This window comes from Leptodactylus fuscus, chromosome 2 (genome assembly GCF_031893055.1).
Source record: "Leptodactylus fuscus isolate aLepFus1 chromosome 2, aLepFus1.hap2, whole genome shotgun sequence".
NCBI classification, from domain to species: domain Eukaryota; kingdom Metazoa; phylum Chordata; class Amphibia; order Anura; family Leptodactylidae; genus Leptodactylus; species Leptodactylus fuscus.
Window position 1 is genome coordinate 142112217 of NC_134266.1, and position 16332 is coordinate 142128548.

Here is a 16332-nt window from a genome sequence, read left to right on the forward strand (position 1 = left end):
TTGCAACGTTTGAATGTACTCCTAGCACAATATGTTGACATTATTTACCAGACAAGAAGCATTTCTTCAAGGGTACCTGAGTTTTCATGAAAAGTTGCAGGATCTTGCTGGGCATTCTATTCCATGATATATGAAGTATAAGACTTTATACATGGTGTCCTATAAGTTTTTCTGCTGCTAATATCCCCATTAGGGTTGCAGAAAAGTTTACATTTCTCTCTCAGGCAGAGGGCACGTAGTACAATAAGGAGCAGTCTGCCCCCCTCACCTCTCTATTACTGTTGTGCCATACTGCCAAGAGTAACTGTACAATAGCAAACAAATAGCTGAGAAAGCCCAAGTGACCATAATATGGGAGACCCAGGAACACTGGACTGCAAATACAAATCAAATAAACAGAAGGAAATCAGCTAAAACACATGAAAAAAAACCAAACACATGCATAGTCAAGAAAGCTGCTCACTGTCTGTGAATAATATTCCACCTGTAGCCACACAATAAGGCTAAGGCCCCAGGGGACATCCTGCAACAATAAAGCGCTGCAGGAAAAACTGCGGTGGGAGCGCATCGCGGTTCTTCCTGCTGTGCTTTAAAGGGGACCTTTCACCACTTGGGACACATGCAGTTTTATATACCGCTAGAAAGCCGATAGTGCGCTGAATTCAGCACACTATCCTCTTTCATGTTCTAAGCCCCCACTGTAGAGCTATCGGTGCCAGACTGTAGCTCTTCACAGTCAGAAGGGCGTTTCTGACAGTCAGTCAAAAACGTCCTTCTTCACAGCAGCGTCTATTGTGCTGTACTGTGAGAGCGCTCACAGTACAGCACTATAGGCGCTGCTGTAAAGAAGGCTTTTTCTGACTGTGAAGAGACACGGTACCAGCACCGTTAGCTCTTAACTGGGGCCACAGAACATGGAAGCCGATGGTGCGCTGAATTCAGCGCACTGTCGGCTTTCTAGTGCTATATAAAACTACATGTGTCCCAAGTGGTGAAAGGTCCTCTTTAAACAGAAAGTTCTCCTATGGGGAAACTGCCAGTGGTTTGTAGGTATAATTGACATGCTGCGATTTCCAAAACCGCAAAGTGAGCATGGGATTCGCTGGAATCCCTTCCACTTTGCCTGTACTGTAAAACGCCGTTTTTTTTCCCGTGGCGTTTCTGCTGCAGGCAAATCGCGACATTCCCGTTCCGTGGGGCCCCGCCCTAAAATATTTATTGGGAACTTCTACTTCTAGGCCTGATAACAGGCAGGGTGGAGAAGTAGGCATTACTTATATCGCCACAGTGCACTTTTGAGGTAATTCCTGCAGTACCCTCACTGACCTTTCCCCCATTTGAGGTCCACACCATGAGACTTTTTTTCTTGGTACACGTAGCCGTAATCTACCGTCCAACTGACTCATCCTACCAATTTCTAGAGCACTTTGCTTCTTGGCTTTCCCTCTTTGTATCCTGTGAAATTCCTACCCTCATTATGAGTGACTTTAAGATTCCCTTTGAAACCCCTGTCGCCCCAGCAGCCTCACAGTTTCTGTCGATAACCAATTCTTTTGATCTTTCACAACTTTCCTCTTCCAACACACAAGAAGATGGCAACATGATTGATCTGGTCTTCCTCTGACTGCTTGCAGTTTTTAAATTTACAAACTCTTTTCTGCCTTTCTCTGATTATAACCTTTTATCTCTCACAATCAGTACTTTCTCTCCTTCACAGGACACGCTATACACACACACACACACACACACACACACACACACACACTATAAAAGTCTGCACATTGCGCTATGCTACTACTTGAGAAAGGTCCCGCATTTCTGGGACCGAAACGTTGCTATGGAATAAATCCTCACTTTTTTTATTTTATTTATTTTTGGAGTGCTGTTCGTTTGTTGCATTATCTTCACAGGACACACTTACCCCTAATACATATACGAATTTACGCGCCTCTCAGACACTCTACAGTCCTCACTGTCCATCATCTATTCACTCCCCTGCCCCAATCTGGCCAACAGTCACTATAATGAAACCCATATAAGTACACTGGATGCAGCAGCTTCCCACTCCACTCAAAAATTGTGATGCAGAAAGCAGCAACACTGGCACACGAAACAGACGTGTGCTCTAGGTGTGCTGAACGTCTGTGAAGAAAATACACCTGCAAACTTCCTCCACTTCAAGTTTATACTCAAAACCTATAGCTATGCCCTTCACCTCGCCAAACAAGCCTATTTCGCCACTCTCATTTCTTCTCCCCAGTAACCCTAAAAGACTCTTTGAAACTTTTCACTTCTTACTCACACCCAAGGGGTAGGAGTCATTCACAGGCATTTGCACCGAGGACAAGATCACTTATTTCCATTACAAAATTGATAAGATCCATCAGGAAATAATTGCCCAATCCACGGGCAGCATTGGTACACTCACCTACTGGACTTCCTCCTCATCTTTTGAACCAGTTGCAGAAGAATTCTCCAGGCTCTTCTCTTCTTCTTTCCCTATGACCTGCAGTAGTAACCTTTTCCCCTCACACCTTCTCCACTGTCTATCGCATGCTGTCACTATTTACATTACTAAAATAAGGAAAAATATACCTTTGTACCGTATTAGCCAGTGGATATGAAATATAAAGATTGAGTCTTCAGTAGTTGATAGCTTTTTAATGGCTAACAAAAATGATGACAGATTGCAAGCTTTCAAGACTACTAGGTCTCTTCATCAGGCATGGTATGACACAATCTCTGAAGGCATGCATATTTATATACTAAAAGAGACACAGGAATCAAGTGATGGAAAGCAGTACACACAAATAAACAAGTTAAAAAACAAATTATCAGTTCAAAGGATGGCCCTTCTGTCCTTCTATAAAAACTAAGCATCACATCACCAATCAAAGAGACCATAAAAAGTCAGCGGGCCATCCATTTGTCTGTACTTGAACCCTAGAAATTGTACAGTGCTGCAGAATATGTTGGCGCTATATAAATAAAATATATTTGATGTCCCAATCCCCCCCACCACCACCACTCCTTTCCTGGCTTAAAGAGTTACTCCATATCCGTACAATGGAGGTCTGCTGGCAATGCTTCGTCCTGATGATCGACTTCACCACCAGACCTGGCTTCTGTGTGTAACATGTTCTATTACTCCCTGGATTTCCGCGCCCTTTTCCCCTCTTCACCCCTGTGATGCCTGTCTATTTTCTTCTATTACTACTTGCGTCCCTTTTTTCGTCTCTCACATGGTTACTACTTGTATTTTCACACTACAGTTTACTGTTTTTTCTCTTTTGCTTCTATTTTCATATCACGGTTCTTGCTGTTCTCTCTTTTTTTTTTTTCCCATTAATATGATTACTTGAAATGCATTGTTCATTTTGACTCTGCGTCAGAGTCCGCCTCCCCCCTGTTTTTCTCCCCCATCCCCTTTTTTTCCATCTTTCTTTCTCATTGTTCCCCTGAATTTCCCTTGCCTTTCCTCCCCACCCCTTCCCTTTTGTAAAACCCTTTGAAAAACCCTTAATAAACTTTAATGTTGAAAAAAAAAGTATTATTATTATATTGTGCTGTAATCAACACTGGACAATATGATTATACCATATGGTTAATTTTGCTTTTTGATTCTTCTACTTCAGTTCTAACTTTGCTTTATCCTAGTACAAGGTCTTGGTACTGCTTGATAGAAAGGTGTAAGATCTCATTCCAAAGCAGTGACCATAAAACACACATACAATACAGCTTCTGGAAAGTTCCAAACTGGTGGAGGAGTCTGGAAGGTGTTAAATGTTTGGTGCAAATCATACCATATCATTTCACTTCAGGTATCTGCCAGGTTTCCTATCATGTTTGAATTTCCTAATATCTTGGGGTGCCAGTGTGCATGACATAGGGTTCCCACTACCTTATATTCTTATCAATTTTTACTTACCTGATTGTGGTTATTTGCCCATTATCTTTCCTTTTATTAAAATCCCCTAAGTCAAGGGTGTGTTTATTCTTGTTGTCACTTTTCTTAGAGCTCAACGTAAATCAGAAGGTCAGTGAAGGGGTTAAGCCTGTGCCATCTGAAGCGGGAGCCTACTGAAGTATACATGTGGGTTTCTACTAAAACACCAGAATGAGGACTAACTTTGATGCATTTACTCCTTAGATGCTGCACCCAATAAATAAGCAATAAATAAAAAATAGCCATTATTACAATAAGAAGTGTTTAATTATGGAAAAACAAAAACATTTATTCCACATAATAAATGGAGCACAACTTAAAATGTAATAAAAACAAATGCCAAATGACAATTTTTCTCATTCCACTAATAAACAGGGATAGATTTTGCATATCTGCAAACCTCTAATACAGGTTTCCGCTGTGTGACTTTTCAGGTAGGCTAGCTGCGACGGTGCAGTGCATCAGCATCCTGTCGCGGCATCCTGCTCCTGATTAGGTCCGAATGAATGGGCCTAATCAGGTGTGAGTCTTGTCCTGCGGATGCCGCAGCTGAGTCAGCCGCAGAATCCGCAGGAAAGATAGGGCATGGTGCTTCTTTTTCCCGCTAGCTGAAAAAAATCGCTAGTGGGAAAAAAAGCAAGCAGCTCCCATTGTAGTGAATGGAAGCCTTTTTTTGCATGTGGATTTTGAGGCAGATAACACCTGCAAAAAACTCTGTGTGAACAGACCCTTAGTTATCCCCGCATAATTTACTGCCCCCACTTAGTGATCTCCATACATATCTGTCACATGGATTCAGGAGCTGCCGCATGTTATGTCCAGACACTGACAGCAGGAGCATGTAGGGCTGAAAAGAAGCCAGGAGGGGTGAGTATTAGTGATTCCAGTAGGCAACTGCTAAAAACAGAAAATTGTCAGAAACACTGCCCCTGACAATAATGAGTTCTTAAAAGTAGATCTATACATTATATGTACCCCCAAAATGGTTCCTTAGAAAATTTTATCTTATCCTGCAAAAACCAAGCTTGACAGGCAAATAAAAGGGTTATAACTTTCTTTGCATGCAGAGATTAAAAAACGTGAGAAGAATTTCTAGGTCTTTATTTCCACTCCTGTGACAATCAGCTGACATGAGAGTCAGCCATACTGTCACCCTTCTGCTAGGTGACTGGCTTGGAAGCAGACACCCTCTCTGTCACTATAGTGAAGAAGAGCTCACCTCCCCGCAGGCATCAGCAGCCGCTCAGCAGCCAATCACAGCGCTCCCCGGACTGACGGCATGTCTGCATGCTCTGTGCTCTTATTGGTGTGCTCTGTATGCCTTCTGATTGGCTGCCGGCGAAGTGCTGGGCGGAGTTGGGAGCAGCAGTGTTTAGCAGGGTAAAACCTCCCAGCTTCCGGCCTCAGCTGTAGTCTCTCCCGTTAAGCGGAGACACAAAGACTTTGTAGTGAGCATTGCGGAGGAATGGAGACGGCTGCCGTGTATGAGGCTTAACAAGTAGCAGAGTGCTCCAGCGGCTGTTGTGTACACATCATGTGACCTACCCCTGGATATGTCAGGGCCCTTGGGGACACGAAGGATGCTAGTGGCATGGACAGCGGCTGACGTTGACCTGCTCTTGAGAGAGGGGCGCCACTGGGGCTACTGAATGACAGCCCCGCAGTCCCAACATGGAGGTGGTGGGAGACTTCGAGTACTGCAGGAAGGACCTGATCGGGCATGGAGCCTTCGCCGTGGTGTTTAAAGGGCGGCATAGGAAGGTAAGCGGCCTCCCTCCTAGGGACTGACTCTTCAGACTAGCAGCCAGTGTCACGGCTGCCTTTGTGTGCCTGGATATAGAGAATGATCACATCCTAGGCTCATAGGACACTGCTGCAAGCTACGTGGGTGCCAGGACCTATATGGACACTGACTGATCCCTGCCTGTCACTTACAACATGGAGTGACAGCTGTCCCAGTGCCACTGTATACCCCCAGCCTGACCAGATGAGCTACATAGAAGTATATACAATATGTATATGCAGGGAAAAAAGTTTACAAGTGATGATAGCAACCAATTAGATTACAGCTATCATTTGTCAGAGGCCCCTGAGTAAATGAAAGCAGCTACATCATTGGTTGTTGTTGGGATCGCCTTCACTTTTTTCCATGCACTAGTTTTGATAAATTTCCCTGTAATAATGTGATTTGTTGTGAGTAATAGGTAAGGGCATTGGCTGGCATTTTTTTTTATTTTTGGATCAGAACATGTTTGACTAAGGTTATATTTTTACTGTGGCAAACCATCAAACCAAACAAATACTTTTTTTTTTTTTTGCCCACGCATTTAGGCAAATTTATTAAATCTGGCCTATTGTATTCAAGTCTTAATAAATAACCTGACTACCAGGGGTGAACCTGCCCCTTTCGCCGCCCGAGGCGAACAACAGAAAGCCGCCCCCGCCTCCCCGCAGGAGGGGGTGTGGCTTAGTGAAGGGGGCGGGGCTTAGCACCGTTCGCAGGCAGAGAGCAGGCACGGAGAGGACCTGCTCTCTGCCTGAGCATGAGGGGAGGCAGCTGGAGCAGCGCTGCTTCAGTGGCCTCCCCAATCCACCGCTCGGTGCTAAGCCAGTCCAGGACAGCTTGCCCTGGACTGGCTTAGATAAGAAAAAATGCTGCCCTCCCTGGGGCCCTGGCATAGCGCCGCCTGAAGCGGTCGCTTCAGGTCGCCTCATGGGAGGTGCGGCGCTGCTGACTACCACAGGGACCAAGAGACTTATGATGAGGCAGTGCTGTCCCATAGACTTCAGTGGGTCACAGCTGCAGTACCTATATTTGCCTCTATGGTTTGTAAGGTGAGTGAGCAGGGAAGTGAAAACTGCAATGGCTTGGGATCCATGCTCTGTGAGGATCCGGGTGTCTGACTCCTGTAGATCTAATATTGATGACCTATCCTAAGGATAGACTATCTATTATAGAAAGTGGATAACCTCTTTAAATTTTACATCTCTATTATAAAATAGACTCCACGTTCACAGACAAAAAATAGTAATAGTAAGACCTCATGCAAGAGGATAAATCTTAGTACCTATCTAATTACAAAGAAATGCAGGCGTGAAAAATATCTTAGAACTTTAGAAATTAAATAAAATAATTGAAGCAAAATAGTCAAAATGTCTTTATTTAGTATATCAAGTATGAGTACCATGTTGAGAATTACATGCACTTGCACACATTGGCATGCTATTAATGAGGTGGTTATTGGTTGTTTGTGGAATGTTATGCCATGCTGAATATATTACTACTCATCAAGACTGGCTGCTGGCAGCTCTCTTTGCAATTGCTGACCAGTGACATTCCTGATGTGCTTGAGTCCTGAAATGCTATAGACCATGGTAGTGCATTAGACTGCTCACAGTAGCACAAGTATCATGTTGCTCCTGGGACACTTTGGAGAATTGGTTGTAACACTGGCACCACCACCAAATCAATCTAACAGCAAGCTGTTGGTGTATCTGAAATGTAGACTAGACAGGTACAGCTTCTGTAAATTATGCCATCCCTACCTTAATCCCAGTAGTAGTAGTAGTAGTAGTAGTAGTAGTAGTAGTAGAATCTCATCTTTAATAATCTGGTATGATGTTCTCTTCATGGCGTTCGTCTGAAACAAAAGCAGGAGCCATCGCTGAAGAGGTAGACCTTTATTCCTGCCTCCATTGTTGTCTTGCCTTGCACAATGGTAGCCTTTGAGAGCGAAGGCTTCAGGTCCATGGATTACCTGTAGCAGGAAATCTGGCTCATAGCCCAGTGTTATGCAAACACATTTTGATGGTTTTAGTAGACAGTGTTTACCACTTTAGGCTTGGGATTTGATTTCTAATTTCACTTGCAGTACAGAATGGATCTCTACGCACTGTAGAGTTTGTTGCTTTCCCTACCCAGGGCCGTTTTAACACATTGGTGGGCCCGGTGCAAAGGTTTCATAAGTGCCAACCCCCCCTCCTCTTATCACCACCCGCTATTAACCCATCTGAAAGCTGCCAAAAACTGTGATTTTTATATATATATATATATATATATATATATATATATATATATATATATATATATATACACACACAAGAAAATTCAGACAGCACCTCCCAATGTTAACAGGTGCAAGCAACTGTGGTAAAATACATAAAAACATAAAAAGTATAGCAGCACTCTGACACAGCACAAAGGCTATAAAGAACAGGGATAAAGACTGCATAACAGCTATAAAATACTAATATGGTCTGCAGACTAAATATATAAATTTGAGGTTCTTTGTTGTACATATTTGATCAAACAGTAGGAAGCCCACCTCATTAAGGTAGGACCCTACACTAATACCTCTCTTAGACCCAAATATGAGAGGTTTTAGTGTAGGGTCTTACCTTCATGAGGTCACCTTGTCGGGGTAGATGGGTTTCCTACTGTTTGGTCAAATATGTACAACAAAGAACCTCAAATTTATATATTTAGTCTGTAGACCATATTAGTATTTTTATAGCTGTTATGCAGTTTTTATCTCTGTTCTTTATAGCCTTTGTGCTGTGTCAGAGTGCTGCTATACGTTTTTGTTTTTATATGGTGAATGGGTGAAAATGTGTTATCTGACTGATGGAACTTTCCACCTGTCAGAAATGTTTTTTACGTTCATCTCTAGTAATAATCGTTAATAGAGATGAGCAAACACTATTCGAAATGGCAGTTTCGAATAGCACGCTCCCATAGAAATGAATGGATGTAGCATTCATTTCTATGGGAGCGTGCTATTCGAAATGGCTGTTTTGAATAGTGTTCACTCATCTCTAATTGTTAATGTTATCATTTTAGCATGTAACTGATATCACTAGAGAGGTGGTCGGCATATTTTACTCTATAAAGATCAGGTATGGACAGAGTGAAATGTAAACTTTGTTGATGACTTTGTGTCTGTGTTGTGTGTTTTGTGCAACCCATTTTGTCACTGCAATCTGGGTGATGATAAACGCATGGGTCACAACTCCGATAAACTACCTGGTTATGTCTATATGGGTATTACATAAGAGTACCCCTCCAATTAGGTTCAAAGGGGTATTACATTATCCCTCTGAGACAATCCGAAAGCAAAAGAATAGCATGTTCTGTGATTGACAAGAGAGGGGATAATATGAACAGAAGTCCATGTTCTCTCCTGTCTCTGGGATCACATACAGGTTATGCACAGACAATGATGATATCTCATTGCTCAGGATTAGAGATGAGCGAGTACTGTTCGGATCAGCCGATCCGAACAGCACGCTCGCATAGAAATGAAAGGACGTAGCCGGCACGTGGGGGGTTAAGCGGCCGGCCGCCGTCAAAGCGGAAGTACCAGGTGCTTCCATTCATTTCTATGGAGCGTGCTGTTCGGATCGGCTGATCCGAACAGTACTCACTCATCTCTACTCAGGATCTCTTAGAAACTCATCTTTAAAATGATACCGAGATCATCATGATAAGCCTTACAGATTCAGAGTGATTTGGTGTTAAAAATGCTTTTGGGAATTTATTTCTGCCGTGGTATCTCAATGCCTAACATCATTTTCGCCTGTGAATCACTCTGTATTTGTAAGGGTTAGCTTACACGTAAATAACGTGTGACTTATTTTGGCACTGGAAAAAAAAGCTTCCTAATTATTAATTTGTAAAAACAGCTTTAAAAAAAGGCAGGCTGTTTTCCCCTCCTGCAAAGTGAATGGGCTGAAAAAACTGCACGGAAAAAACGCGCGGTTTTTGCCTCCCATTCACCTCTATTGCTTTCTTCAGGCGGGAAACTCCTGAAGAAAGGTCATGTCGCTTCTTTTTCTCTGCTAGCAGAAAAATCTGCTAGCAGTCTACATAGACTACATTGTATCTTGGAGGATTATGACGTAGATTCCGCTGTCAAAATCCTCCTTCATGCCCCCGTGTGAACTAGCCCTACGAGCTATCATGATCTAAGATTCTCATCTTTAAAATCCAAGATAATCTTCATAGCCCTATGCGATCCTGAGAAATTGGCATTAGTAGCGAGGACTTATTGCATACATCCTCTGCAACTAAAGTGCCACCCTGGCCGGACAGGAGGGGAAGGGTTAAAGTCCCTATGCAGTTGTCAGTGTAGTTTAATGTCCCTCCTGCTATACAAAAATGAAAAAAATAAAACACTATTACTTGCCTCTCTTTGCTCCCCTGTTGTCTCGTCCCAAGTCTTCAGGGAGCTGCAGGCGCTTTGTTAGTGATGTCATCACATTGCACCTGCAGCTCCCGGGGAAGAGAGCTGAGGGATGGTGAAGCAGGAAGCTAACAGCTCCCTGATTCATCATTGTATGAAAGTGAAGCAGCCCGACTGGGCAGCATAATATGCACGACTGTCCCAATGGAGCCCCAGCTATCATAGGACCCGGTGCAAGTTCAACATTGGCCCTATGATTAAAGTGGCCCTGTCCCTACCATAGGTACACACTATGCGGAACAGCGCTAACTTCTCGGTCTAAGCGCATAGAAATCTTCTGGATTGATAAAACAAGGTATCTCTCTTCATGGATTCTGTCCCTCTCAGTTTGTGCCAATCAGCAATCACCGACACTTTGTGAAATAGGAGTGTTGCACAGTTATTACACACCACATGATCCAATTTTTGAAGTTTTCGTGTGGCTAGAAAGGTTTGCTTTGAATCTGGCTTTTATTATCCTCCCATGTGCCACAAATTAGAGATTGGTACTTGAAAATTTAATATGTTCTTGTCAGACATTTTACTCTGCTTTTTTTGAGTTTAAAAACAGACCCTATTATAGTCAATGGGGTCCACTGGATTCCGTGTGTGACTGCAATTTTAGCGGTCCGCCTTTACATTGTTATGGTCCCGAACAATGGCGAAGCGGCACTAGTGTGAACCTAGCGTAAGGTGTTAAGTATCGTATTGTTTTCAGTTATTATTAAACTGTCCCCATTTCAGAAAAAAAAATTAACTATACCAGTGTCTTAGTGGAAGTTGTACATGTGACATTGCACATTTGTCGTTCCCCCAACTTTCTCGGTTTCAGATATAATAAATATACTGCTCTGGTCTTACTTTGAATGCAGAGAGACTAGTGCAGTAAACATATGACTCCAACATCCACCATGGGTCCTTGTTCACAGGACCTTTTCTGATTAACCCCTCGTTCACATCTGCATTTGGTAATCTGTTCAGGGAGTCCACATGGGGACCCCCCTGAACGGAATACCAAACGCACTGTGCAGTGAAAGCACATAGACCCCATAGACTATAATGAGCTCCGTGTGCTCTCCGCGGAGCCCGCATGGAACATGTGGACAGAAAAGTACTTCGTGATCTACTTTCATGTCTGTATGATTCGTGCAGGCAGCACACAGAGAGCACATGGACCCCATTATAGTCTCTTCATAGACTGTTTCACTGCACACCGCTTGCCTATTCGCATGGTATTCCATTTGGGGGGTCCCCATGTGGACTACCTGAGCCGATTACCAAATACAGATGTGAACAAGGGAAAATTGGAGTACAAAATTATGTCATATGGTTGCCAAGGCAGGCACCTATAGTACTGAGTGATGCTCGAGCATCTCTTCACACTGACTGGACAGTGGCTTGCAATTGTATTCATAGCCCTTGAATGTTTTCACATTTTGCCATCTTACAACCACAAACTTAAATGTATTTAATTGAGATTTTTAGTGATGGTCAGAAACAAAGTAGCACATAATTGTGAAGTGGAACTAATATGATACATAGTTTTCAAAATTTTAATCGAATAAGAATCTGAAAAGTGACGTGCAAAAGTATTCAGCCCCCTGTATTCTCCTACCCCTAAATAAAATCCAGTGCAATCAATTGCCTTTACAAGTCACTTAGTTAAGCGTCCAGCTGTAATTTAGTCTCAGTATAAATGCACCTGTTCTGTGAAGGACTCTGGTTTGTTAGAGAACACTAGTGAACAAACAGCATCATAAAGCCAAAGGAACTTGCTAAACAGGTCAAATATAAGGTTTTGGAGAAATTTAAAGCAGGGTTAGGTTCTAAAAACATATCTTAAGCTTTGAGTATCCCAAATTGCAATGTTCAAACAATCATGCAAAAACGGAAAAAGTATTCTACAAATGCAAACCTACCAAGACATAGATGTCTGCCTAAACTGATAGGTCGAGCAAGCAGAGCACTGGTCAGAAAAGCCAAGAAGCCTATGGTCACTTTAGAAAATATGCAGAAATCCACACCTCAGGTGGGAGAATCTGTCCACAGGACAACTACTGGTATAAGTCGTGCACTCCACAAATCTGGACTTTAGGGAAGAGTGGCAAGAAGAAAACCATTGTTGAAAGAAAGACATATGAAGTGCCATTTACAGTTTGCCACAAGCCATATACGGGATACAGCAAACATGTGGAAGAAGGTGCTCTGGTCAGACAAGACCAAAGTTGAACTTTTTGTTCTAAGTACAAAGCACTATGTGTGGTGGAAAAGTAACACAGCTCATCACCCTGAACACACCATCCCCACTGTGAAACATGGTAGTGACAGCATCATGCTGTGGAGATGCTTTTATTCTGCACGGACCGGGAAGCTGGTCAGTGTTGATGGGAAGATGGATGGAGCGTCATACAGGGCAATCCTGGAAGAAAACCTGCTGGAGGCTGCAAAAGACTTCAGACTGGGAAGGAAATTCACCTTCCAACAAGACAATGGCACTAAACATACAGTCAGAATTACAGTGGAATGGTTTAGACCAAAGAATATTCATATGTTAGAATGGCCCAGTCAAAATCCAGACCTAAAACCCATTGAGCATCTGTGGCAAGACATGAAAATTGCTGTTTACAGCCGCTCTCCATCCAATCTGGCTGAGCTTGAGCTGTTTTGCAAAGAAGAATGGGCAAAAATCTCAGTCTCTACATGAGCAAAGCTGTTAGAGACATACCCCCAAAGACTTACAGCTGTAATTGCAGCGAAAGGTGGCTCTATAAAGTATTGGTATGGGGGGGGGGGGCTGAATACTTTTGCACATCACACTTTTTAGATTTTTGATTAAAATTTTGAAAACCGGGTATCATTTTCATTCCACTTCACAATTATCTGCTACTTTGTGTTGTCTATCACTTAAAATCTCAATAAAATACATTTTAAGTTTGTGCTTTTAAGGTGACATGTGACAGTTCAAAGGGTATGAATACTTTTGCATGGAACTTGTAGCTAAGTTACAGCAACACTAAGAGTTGTATTTCTGTCATCCTCAACATCATTTGTATTTTTCTTTCCAGTAGAAAAAAAATAATAAAAGCATTTCCTCACATCCTCAGATGTATTCTGGTTATGGTATATGGACAGTCAATGAGGTAGAATAAATGTACCCTATGGCTTTGCTAATAACATGTTTGGTATAGTAAGACAGGCAATGCATAGTCAACAAACTACTGTTGCTAAACAGTTACATTGAAAATCATGGTTGTAATTATTTGTAAAAGTAATATTATGCCAGTGGATCCAGTGCAGAAGCCACGTGCCAAAGCCCCAAGTGTCTTGCTGCTGTGATCATATTTCCATTAGCTGTGATCAAGGTGTCTGCTTGATCCGGCACAAGCTTACGTCTTATGATGTAGATTGATTGACAGTGCTGCAGCTTAGGGATTTGTGCTCTGTAGAGCTGACACAGCCAGTTTGACTGCTGATGTAGAGGCAACGTATGCTTTCCTGGCATTCAGAGATTGGTCTGATCCTTTTTAGCACCTATGCATTGACTTGCAAGGAGCTATCCACTTGAAGAGACTCTGTCACCAGGGATACCCCATTTGATAAGGAGCTGTTGTAAGGTTCAGTGGTTGCTATTTTCATTTTTACAGATTGTACTATACTGTTTCTCATAGACTTATAAACAATGAGTGTCTTATGGTTAAGCAATATGCAGATAAGAGCTTCTTAATAAAAACACTTTCAGATAGCAACGTAAAGCTAGTGTGAATAGAACTGAGTAGCTGTCCCTGGATGTAGCCATTTTAACCAGATGTGAGTCAGAAGGAGGTAGTATGTCTTCTTATGGAGATGTGATCTTTGCTGGCCACCTTACGGTATGTAAGGTCTAAAAGACCATGTGTGCTTTATTAGAAATTCTAGGAAAGGATATGCAAATAAGTTCTTATTGATAAAAAAAGGGAAACTTTCACTATAGTTCCACATATAGGAAGAGATGTTGTGGTTTAGCTTTATTCCCAAGTAAGTCTCTAGGTTTCATAGAAAACTAGTCATTGATCTATATGGAGATACCTTCCTAAAGCTTCCTTTAAAAAGCTGTTATCTGCATATTGCTTAACCATAAGACACTCATTGTTTATAGTTGGGGTCGCAGTCAAAACACTGTACACAACATAATTAGAATTATAATTCAAAATTGTGTTTTGTGATGAAGATAACCATGATGTCAAGAGAGTTGAAGAGTTATGCCATGGCCGAGAACAAAATAGGAGTCTAAACCACCTGGGCGGAATTTATAGGAGTAGCTAAACAACACTTCCCATAGTAGTGAAAGGGATCTACAGAAAGCACAAATCGCTACTTAGTACAGCTGTGCTCTACTGTTTGTGTCTTCTGTTCGCTTCTATGGAAGTTACATAAAGTATAGAGCACTGCCGCTCGACTAGTCATGTAGGACCAATCATGACCGAGGCAGGAAAGACCCATTATACAACATGCTGCCCCATGTTACAGAAATGTAACTTTTTTTTTTTTTTTTGCCAAAGCAAGGATTGCTACAACAGGAATGGCTCATTCCCAGAGTTTCCTGTATATTTCCCATTCCCTTTGTAGCCATTCTTGGCTTTGGCTAAAGGAAAAAAAACACAGAAACATCTCAACAAAAAAGCTGCTTTTCCACAAGGTTGAGCCTCAGCTTTAAAGGGTTTTCCTTGCCTTTAATTATGCTATGCTTATGTTTGATGAACCCACCTGTTATCTGATTGAAGGGGCCTGGCACCATAGAACCAGCATGGCACCTCCTGTAATGTCTGTGAGTCCTGTGAATGTACCTTATCTTATGAGTCCTTGGTTAGAATATCCCTTTAAGGAGCTTCCTTTATTTATCTTTTTATATTACTTTGTCACGTCATCACTGTGTGAAACGTAGTTGTGTTAATAATATTTGTTGTCTAAATACATGCCAGTGACGGGGCACAGTTGTCTTGAAGGGATTTGGCAAACAGCTTGGCGATTGCTGCCAAGTTTTCAGAGCAGGGCAACATGAAATGTAATTTATTATTACTTTTATTGCATTGCTTTTGCTTCTGTAGAAAAGTTTCTTAAACCTTGTTTTTTTTCTTTTTAGAAAACAGACTGGGAGGTGGCTATTAAAAGCATCAATAAAAAGAACTTATCAAAGTCGCAGATCCTACTTGGCAAAGAAATAAAAATTTTGAAGGTAAAGTTCATTACTCATGTCATGAACCTACAAAGTGAGTCCACAAATGGGATGGCGCTTAACAACAACAACAACAGTACTACCTACATGTGTGCCCACCACCCAAAGAATGAAGCATATACATTATTAAAACAAAACATGTATTAATCTTTATGAAGAACAATATAGTCAATTGTTACTCCATTAAAAACATTAGGAAAAAAAATCCAGAGAATGGAAGGTCGTGGCTACCCACACTGCACTAAAGATAAGAGAGATTTTGTACATTCATATGCAAAATTCATACAAAGGAAAAATGTAATGTATAAAGTAATACGAAAAAAAGTTCTTTCATCAGCCCACATAAAATCCCAGTCACAATAAAAGTACCAAAAATGTGACCCTGGGAGAGCCCTTCACAGGGTGGTTCAAGAATGGTAGCTTTTGGAAGGAGCCTTTTCAAGAGGCTCGGTCCTTTAACCCCTTCCCACCGATGGCATTTTTTGATTTTCGTTTTTCATTTTTGACTCCCCTCCTTCTAAACCCCATAACTTTTTTATTTCTCCGCTCCCAGAGCCATATGAGGTCTTTAATTTTTGCGGGACAAATTTTTCTTGATGATGCCACCATTAATTATTCTATATAATGTACTGGGAATCAGGAAAAAAATTCAGAATGGGGTGGATTTGAAGAAAAAATGCATTTCTGCGACTTTCTTACGGGCTTTGGTTTTACGGCGTTCACTGTGCAGCCAAAATGAAATGTCCCCTATATTCTGTGTTTCGGTACGGTTCCAGGGATACCAAATTTATATGGTTTTATTTACATTTTGACCCCTAAAAAAAATTCCAAAACGGTGTTAAAATTTTTTTTTTCTAAAAGTCGCCATATTCCGACGGCCGTAACTTTTTTATACATAGGTGTACGGGGATGCATAGGGTGTCTTTTTTTGCGGGGCCGGGTGTACTTTTTAG

General features: G+C 41.8%; 1 protein-coding gene across 2 annotated transcripts in view; it reads left to right on the top strand.

Moving 5' to 3' along the window:
* The first annotated feature begins 5341 nt into the window (after positions 1–5341).
* ULK2 (unc-51 like autophagy activating kinase 2) overlaps positions 5342–16332 on the top strand; it is a 77514-nt gene continuing 66523 nt past the window's right edge. For both annotated transcript variants that reach the window (XM_075264753.1, XM_075264754.1), the window contains exons 1-2: positions 5342–5707; positions 15287–15379. In XM_075264753.1, coding sequence (XP_075120854.1) covers positions 5618–5707; positions 15287–15379 — 183 coding nt within the window. In that variant the 5' untranslated portion in view covers positions 5342–5617. The remainder of the gene's footprint in view (positions 5708–15286; positions 15380–16332) is intronic.